We start from the raw sequence: 8580 nt of genomic DNA on the forward strand, positions 1-8580 counted from the left end.
TGAAGTCAACATTCTTTACACCTTTTTTCATTGTCATGTAAAAAGGTCATGTCATGTCTCTTCACTTTTGCACTGAAGTGGACGTAGCTTCTACATCGCCAGATAACATCTACACCATGAGCAAACTGAGTGAACTGAGGCGAGTACTGAAGTACTGAACCAAACTGTACAGACACATTTTGTACAGTGGAAACAGGGCTGAAAAGTCACCAGTCACATGGACACTCACCTTGGCAAACACTTTGTGATCTGAGAGGGAGTGATTGGGAAGAACGTCTGTCCTGAAAGTCTGTCCATCGATCATCCATCCATCCATCCATCATCCATCATCCATCATCCATCATCCATCATCCATTACCCATCCATCCTTCCATCCATCCATCATCCATCCATCCATCCATCCATCCATCCATCATCCATCATCCATCATCCATCATCCATCATCCATCATCCATCATCCATCATCCATCCATCCATCCATCCATCATCCATGATGTGATCCAGTAAACATGTCCAAGCAGTAGTGTTGTGTTGTTGCTTCTCATTGTCAACAGAAACATGAGAAAGTATGAGAGTGACTGATACGCTTGTATGATCACTGGACCTTTTGAAAGCATTCAGACTCTCATACTGTACCAGTAGCATCTGTGCCATTCACAACCCGTCTCCATCTTAACTGGACTTTCTGTGTACACATATGAGTTTGTGTTTTCATGTGTGGACTGGTGGCTAGTGAGGGTGTTGCCTTCAGTGGCAAAGGGAAATAAAACCTCTGCATGAACAGGAATCATGGTGCAGCTGGGCTGGGCTCTGAGTGGAAGCTGAGGTGGTCGTGTGCCTGGGCCTCCAGTCTAATCCTCTCACTCTCACTCTCACTCTCACTCTCTCTCTCTCACGGTGCAACCTCAGCTCCGCCCACTACTCCCAGAGTCCAGGATCCATATTTCACTTTCTCTTGTATTGTTTGATTGTACACTCACAGTGACAGGACGTCTTTTCCTTTATAAATGAGTTCCCAGTCATATGATTGTATCTCAATAACTAGTTTTTCCAGGGATTCCTCTCTTCTGACTCATTTGTACTGATATCTATCTGTTGTCTGTTTTAATGTTTCTGTGGTTTTTATTGTAAATAGTAAAAAAACAAAAACAAACAGACATGAAATCACTGATATCATTGACTAATACACCCTTATACGTTTTCTTCATTTGACTTTTATTTGCTGATTGGTTCATCTGAATGTTTAATCTGTTCCACCTCTTTAAGCAACATCAATAACCAATGCCCCCTGCTGGCCGCGCCCCATCACTATCTGTCAAATCCTGTTACAGAGTGCTCTGGTGTTTGTGGGAACAAACTTGAAACAGAGCAGGATGACTATTGCAGCAACACATCATCAGTAGGATAAAACTAACCTGTCTCTTGATGGTCTACGACAGGGTGTCCAAACTGGGTCAGAGAGTGCTGGTGTCCTGCATGTTTTAGTTCTCTGCCTGCTTCAGCATACCTGAATCTAATGGTGACGTCATCACCAAGGTTGTGAAAAAGAACAATAATGAGCCTTTCATTACAAAGTGGATGGGAGAGGCACCGGATGGAGATCAATGGAGATCAAAGCCGGAGGAAATCTTGGATCTGAGCATCTCCATGGCAAAAGGCACTGATCTCCTTTGATCTGATAGGAGATCAGCACTGGAGCCATGGAGACGCTGAGATCAAAGGAAATCAGCTTTGTAGAGTTGTAAAGTGCTCGTACTCATCCTTACATTTTTCGAGAAATATGTCTTCAATCACCTTTTCTCTAGCTACACCCTCTACCTGAACCTTTACCTGTTTATTTCATATTTTCCAAATATCATGATTTTGGTTTTACCTAGATTTAATGAATTAGAGTTCATTTCTCTGAATGTATCTAGTATGTCGTTGAAGAGTTTTTCTAGGACTAGGGAGAATTGTGGGTCTGTACTTTGTGAAGTGTGTCTGTTTTCAATTACAGTATCCTTACTGGAAGCCTGTTGAATAATACTATGTAGAACCTTCTATTTACTGCTGACATGGTCTTTATTGTTTTCTGGTGCTTTCTTAAAATAATTCTTCCTACATTTTCTCATTATATGAGTGAACTTATGTTTACATTTCTTGTATTTATTTTCCATCTCCTTCGTTCTACATTTATTGGATTCTCTATGTCATGTATTCTTCTTCTTGGATGCATTGTTTAAGCCGTTTATCATCCATTAAACATCTTTATATTTCACTTTCTCTTGTATTTATAAATGAGTTCCCAGTCATCTGATTGCACCTCAATAACTAGTTTTTCCAGGGACTGCTCTGTTCTGACTCATGTGTACTGATATCTATCTGTTGTCTGTTTTAATGTTTCTGTGTTTTTTATTGTAAACAGTAAAAAAACAAAAACAAACAGACATGAATTCACTGATATCATTGACTAATACACCACTTACTTTGATATTATCTCTAACATGTGTAAATAAATTATGACCCTCCAAACGACCCCCAGGAGGCGGGGGGGGGGGGGGGGGGGGGGGGGGGGGGGGCTGGCTATAGGAGAAGTGAGGATGGAGCAGCCATTTACTGGTAAAACTAACTCACCAACATCTTGGTGAAAATAGAATATATGTTTTTTTCAAATTAAAGTGACAATGAAAGTGAGAACAGGAGTTCCCCCCTCACCTCCAGAGGAACATAACATAGAGAGTGAGCTACCAGCAGCTTCTCTCTGTGGAGGGGAACATCAGTCCTCACCTCCAGAGTGAACATAAGTCATGTTTGTATATTACATCCATCCATCCATCCATCCATCCATCCATCATCCATCATCCATCATCCATCATCCATCATCCATCACCCATCCATCCATCATCCATCCATCCATCCATCCATCATCCATCCATCCATCCATCCATCCATCCATCCATCCATCCATCATCCATGATGTGATCCAGTAAACATGTCCAAGCAGTAGTGTTGTGTTGTTGCTTCTCATTGTCAATAGAAACATGAGAATGTATGAGAGTGACTGATACGCTTGTATGATCACTGGACCTTTTGAAAGCAGTCAGACTCTCATACTGTACCAGTAGCATCTGTTTCATTCACAACCTGTCTCCATCTTAACTGGACTTTCTGTGTACACATATGAGTTTGTGTTTTCATGTGTGGACTGGTGGTTAGTGAGTGTGTTGCCTTCAGTGGCAAAGGGAAATAAAACCTCTGCATGAACATGAATCATGGAGCCTCCCCCTCCTCAGCTCCAAGTGTCCAAATCTGAACAGCTGGTCTGGGCTCTGAGTGGAAGCTGAGGTGGTCATGTGCCTGGGCCTCCAGTCTAATCCACTCTAGTTCAAGTCCAAATCCGAGTGTAAAACTCAGTCTTTCTCTTGGTGCACTCACTCACTCACTCACTCTCTCTCTCTCTCTCTCTCTCTCTCGCTCTCTCTCTCGCTCTCTCTCACGGTGCAACCTCAGCTCCGTGTCCGTGTCCGTGTCCGTGTCCGAGTCCCAGTCTCAGTCTCAGTCTCAGTCTCTCAGTTGATCCAGACAGGGAGCTGGACCCCATCAGCACCCTGGATGATCTCCTGGAGGTGAGTGGTATCTCCTGGGAAACGTCTGCTCTTATGAGTTCAACAGACAAGTTGAATTCTTTTCTGAATTCTTCTTTGGTTTCTTGTGTTGCTGCAGTTTACTGAAGAACCTGACGACCCGGTTGAAGAACATGACAGAGCGAGTTTTGTTGATTTGATCTCCAAGATGCTGGACGTGGATCATTAGAATGGGATCACACCAGCAGATATTCTCAGGCATCCGTTTGTGACTCTCATCCACCAGGACAACAGCCACAGCAGATAGTCGGTGTCTCTCACATGTTTGGGCCTTTATCAGCGTGCAGACAGACAAAGTTTTTGAACTCAATGATTGTCTTCCAGTGCACAAAGTTCCATCCAGACCATGAAGAGCTGTCCCAATTGGCTGGTTGCTGAGGAGGAAGACGCTCCTCATTGCTCTGAAGCGAGCAGCAGAGAGTCCCCGTCCACTCAGAATGCAGGAAAGACAAGGACAGTGAGCAGCACTCACAGCGGGCCAGCAAGAAGCGTTGCTCCAGGTCAGACTGCAGCTCTCCACAGAGGAAGAGGAGGAAGATCAGCCCCGGTGAAGACGTGAAGAAGAGCATTTCTAGTAAGACAATGTCAACCAGGATTTGATCAGTTGGGAATTATTTCACATGAGTGCAGTAAACGTACTGTGTGTAGTGAGAAGTTTCACCTGCGTTGTTTACAACCCAAACTTCAGAAGACGTCACAACAAAGACTGCTCCAACTCCAGTCGTGTGTGTGTGTGTGCGTGCGTGCGCGCGACATCCTTGCTGTGTTTTAAAGTCTGGTGTTTCTCCTCTCAGGGGTTTCTTTCTCTTTCCCACCACATTCTAGCAGTGAAACTGAGAGAAGCTCTCAGACACGCAGAGACAAAAAACTCCAGCTCACTTCCTCTGAGTCGAACCAGAGAGAAGCAGCTTGTTCTCATCCAGGAAAACCAGAAGCAGGAGGTCTGACATCCAGAGAGGAGCTGCAGTGAAGGAAGGGGAGCAGGAGGAGCAGGAGGAGCAGGGGGAGCAGGAGGTCTGACATCCAGAGAGGAGCTGCAGTGAAGGAAGGGGAGCAGGAGGAGCAGGAGGAGCAAGAGGAGCAGGAGGAGCAGGGGGAGCAGGGGGAGCAGGAGGTCTGACATCCAGAGAGGAGCTGCAGTGAAGGAAGGGGAGCAGGAGGAGCAGGGGGAGCAGGAGGAGCAGGAGGAGCAGGGGGAGTAGGGGGAGCAGGAGGAGCAGGAGGTCTGACATCCAGAGAGGAGCTGCAGTGAAGGAAGGGGAGCAGGAGGAGCAGGGGGAGCAGGGGGAGCAGGAGGAGCAGGAGGAGCAGGGGGAGTAGGGGGAGCAGGAGGAGCAGGGGGAGTAGGGGGAGCAGGAGGAGCAGGGGGAGCAGGAGGAGCAGGAGGAGCAGGAGGAGCAGGGGGAGTAGGGGGAGCAGAAGGAGCAGGAGGTCTGACATCCAGAGAGGAGCTGCAGTGAAGGAAGGGGAGCAGGAGGAGCAGGAGGAGCAGGAGCAGCAGGGGGAGCAGGGGGAGCAGGAGGAGCAGGAGGAGCAGGAGGAGCAGGGGGACCAGGGGGAGCAGGAGGAGCAGGAGGAGCAGGGGGAGCAGGAAGAGCAGGAGGAGCGTCTGGGCTGATGAGACGATGCAGGGAAGACTTCTGCTGCTGCTGCTCTGTAAGAACTTCTTCTCTACAGGTTCTTCGATCTCCTCCACCGAAGAGCCTCAAACTAACTCGTCTCTCTGTGCAGCTCTGACCTCAACACTCATCTCTACTACACTCCAACAAGGTCAGTGAACGCCTCGCGCCTCCATCATACAAGATCCAGTTTCTGTGAGCTGGTCAGGGGTTGTGAGTCCAGTGGCGTCCAGTCTGTCCTGAGTCTGACCGTCTACTTTCCCCACAGACAGACTAGACGTCCCAGTGACTCACTGCACCATGGTATTCAAACAAACACACACACATCCAAATCTTAGAAAAGGAGTTAATGTTTTCAAACTGAAATTAACTCATGAATCTTGGTGTTTGTTGTGGCTGTGAGTTGCTGTAGCGTCCGGTCTGCGGTTCATTGAATGTTTGACCTTGCTGACAGTTCCTTTGTCATCAGATTGACGGCAGACTAAGACCACAGAGTTAGTGAGCTCACTATTAAGTCCTGTTCAGTCACGACTGGTGACATTGTTTGGTTCATGGTGTTGTCGTGTGTCACTGCAGCGTCAAGGCTGCTCCAACCAAACCGGGACGATAGTGAAGAGTAGCCTGCTTCATGCATGTTGTTTGATTTATGTTGACTGTCCCTGCACTGTCCAGTCAGTCCTGGATCTTGCGACTCCTCAGAGTTTGTCGGCTCAACCGTTCGTCTTTCTTGTGGGTTCCTCATCCTCACCAGGTCCGACTGTGAGTCCCAACAGATCTCAGTTCCTTAAAGGAGAGACTGTGTCTCTGAGCTGTGAGGACGGATGGACGGTGACGAGGAACACCAGCAGAAGACTGAGGAGTTCATGTAGAGACGGGTGGGGGGACCCTGATGGTCCCTCCTGTAACATTGAATTCATGCTCATCTGGGACGGTGGAGTTTACTGGTGTGAGTCCAGAGAGGGAGCAGCTGGGAGCAGCATCAACATCACTGTGGCTGGTAAGCTGTGTGTGTGTGTGTGTGTGTGTGTGTGTGTGTGTGTGTGTGTGTGTGTGTGTGTGTGTGTGTGTGTGTGTGTGTGTGTGTGTGTGTGTGTGTGTGTGTGTGTGTGTGTGTGTGTGTGTGTGTGTGTGTGAGAGAGATGTTGAAACTCTGGTCTGTGTGTTCAGATAGAGTGATCCTGCAGAGTCCAGTCCACCCTGTGATGGAGGGACAGGATGTCACTCTGGGTTGTAAAACAAGCGCTCCCTCCAACCGCTCGGCTGCTTTCTATAAAGACGGCGTCCTCATTAGGAGGACGACCGGGCCCGGAGGCCACACCACCCTCCGTAATGTTTCCCGCTCTGATGAAGGCTTCTACAGATGTAACATCGGTGCTAGAGAGTCTCCACCCAGCTGGATCTCCATCACAGGTGAGGAGCTGCACCCTAGCTCCTGTTCTGATTTCAGCCTCATGTTCACCAGCAGGAGCTCCACCGACTGAGGGAGCTCCACCCACAGGGGGAGCCCCACCAACTAATGGAGCTCTCCTCAATCTTACAGCTCCTCCCATGAATGGAGCTCCGCCCACTAATGGAGCTCTGCCCACTAGCATCACTTCCCCCCAGCTTATGCTCAGAGTGGTCTGCCACCTGGTGGTTTTCTGTCCGTACTTCATCTCCACCCTGCTGATGGTGTCTATATATCAACGTAGAGCCAAAGGTAACCAACTAACCAATCAACCATCTAATCAATCAAATTACTAACCAACCAATTTAACAACCATGCAACTCAATTCAGTTTCATTCAATTTTATTTACATGGTGCCAAATATAATCCAAAATACATACAATTATACAATAATACACAGTCATCTAAAGGCACTTTTACAGACCAAGTAGTCAACCAGTCAATCAAATAACCAACCAACTGACCACTAATCAACCAACCAACAAACAAATTAACCAACAAACTAATCAATCAAATATTAAACCAAATGAACCAACCAACTTACAAACTAATCAGCAACCAACACTAACAAATTACAAGTTAACGTTTAATTGAATAACTAACTTATCCAGAAATTAACCAACCTACCAACCAATAACTGAACAAGCGACCGACTGACCAAACAATCAAATAACTGACCAACCCACCGACCGACTGACCAACCAACAAACAAACCAACCAACCAACCAACCAATCAAATAAGTCACCAACCCACTGATCACTCAATCAATCAGTTAGTCAGTCAGTCAGTCAGTCAATCAATCCACCAACCAACTAACAAACCAATCATCAATCAACAGACAAGCTGATCAGAAGTTCACGTTTAATTGTTAACCAACCAACTAATAAAGAAATTAACTCACCACTAAACTACTTAACATAATAATTTATCATTTTACAATCAGATCATCCAACAAACAGTCCAATCCCAAACCAGCACTAACTAATGACACGTACACCTAATGTCTCAATCTATTAAGTAACCAATCAACTTTATACCAACTAGTTACCTACCAACCAACAAATGACAAACCAATCAATCACCAACCAAAAATCCTGAAAATCAAGAAAACCAACCAACTAATCAATTATTCAACCAACACACTAATCAATCACAACTTCACTTTTGTCAGTCACCAATCACTAATTTGTCATTGATTGACAGCCAGCTGGATCTGTGATGTCATACTGAAATCTTTTCTTTTTTTAAACAGTCAGGACCTAAACAAGCTGTCTCCATGGCGACGTCTCCCTGCGCCCAGGCAGAGTTGGGATTAGTGGATGGTAATGATGATGTCATGACCAGTGTAACCAGTGAGCGTCTGCTCTGAGGACGCTGAGCTGTTATTGCCATGCAGAACAAATAAAATGTTCTGATGCTCAGTTACATGGAAAGATGTGGTGTTTGTGGTCACTTCCTGTTTCTCTCAGACTTCCTGTTCCACTGCGGCGCCTCACTTGTCAAACCACATGACGGTGTTCATGTTAACAGCACATTCTGATTTAGTCATCGTCTTTTGAATAACACATTTATTTTTAGTGATAATATAATCACCTGAAACCTTTCTGTCTTAGTCTAGTTTTAGTTGACATAAGAGTTTCAGTCTTTAATCTTTTAGTCTTAGACGAGTTTTCATAGAATAAATATTAGCAGATTCAAGTTAAGTCACCTTTATTCATACGTAGGGTTGTTCGGTATACCGGTACTGTATTGGTACACCGGTACTACGCCTTTAAAATGATACTATACTGGGCCTGGCTGGTACGGGTATCTTTTTGTATTTGATGTATTTATTTGATGTTTCACATTGTGGATTTGCTGTGAGATGTGAGGTGCAAGAGGAGCTGCAGG

General features: G+C 45.9%; 1 protein-coding gene across 5 annotated transcripts; it reads left to right on the plus strand.

Annotated features, from left to right (window-relative positions):
• Window positions 1-4449: 4449 nt before the first annotated feature.
• On the plus strand, window positions 4450-8121 carry LOC308123500 (sialoadhesin-like). 5 transcript variants are annotated; one of them, XM_080486017.1, is made up of 8 exons: window positions 4501-4737; window positions 4893-5117; window positions 5206-5279; window positions 5355-5393; window positions 5994-6239; window positions 6410-6652; window positions 6783-6941; window positions 7943-8121. In XM_080486017.1, exons 3-8 carry the CDS (start codon window positions 5249-5251, stop codon window positions 7951-7953), a joined length of 729 nt encoding a protein of 242 aa, XP_080342143.1. In that variant the 5' UTR covers window positions 4501-4737; window positions 4893-5117; window positions 5206-5248; the 3' UTR covers window positions 7954-8121. The 5 variants fall into 5 exon arrangements, with proteins under 5 accessions (XP_080342141.1, XP_080342143.1, XP_080342142.1 ...); XM_080486016.1 differs by having other exon boundaries at window positions 4501-4712; window positions 4769-4966; window positions 5052-5279; XM_080486014.1 differs by having other exon boundaries at window positions 4554-4712; window positions 4769-4966; window positions 5052-5393.
• The last annotated feature ends 459 nt before the right edge of the window (window positions 8122-8580 follow it).

Source organism: Lipophrys pholis, assembly GCF_963383615.2.
Source record: "Lipophrys pholis genome assembly, chromosome: 18".
Taxonomy (NCBI): Eukaryota; Metazoa; Chordata; class Actinopteri; order Blenniiformes; family Blenniidae; genus Lipophrys; species Lipophrys pholis.

Coding starts and splice junctions, on each gene's coding strand:
- LOC308123500 (XM_080486013.1), top strand. CDS start 5,249: ATGCAGGGAAGACTTCTGCTGCTGCTGCTCTGTAAGAACTTCTTCTCT. Junction 5,394..5,993: donor CTCTACTACACTCCAACAAG/GTCAGTGAACGC, acceptor CATCCTCACCAG/GTCCGACTGTGAGTCCCAAC. Junction 6,240..6,409: donor CATCAACATCACTGTGGCTG/GTAAGCTGTGTG, acceptor CTGTGTGTTCAG/ATAGAGTGATCCTGCAGAGT.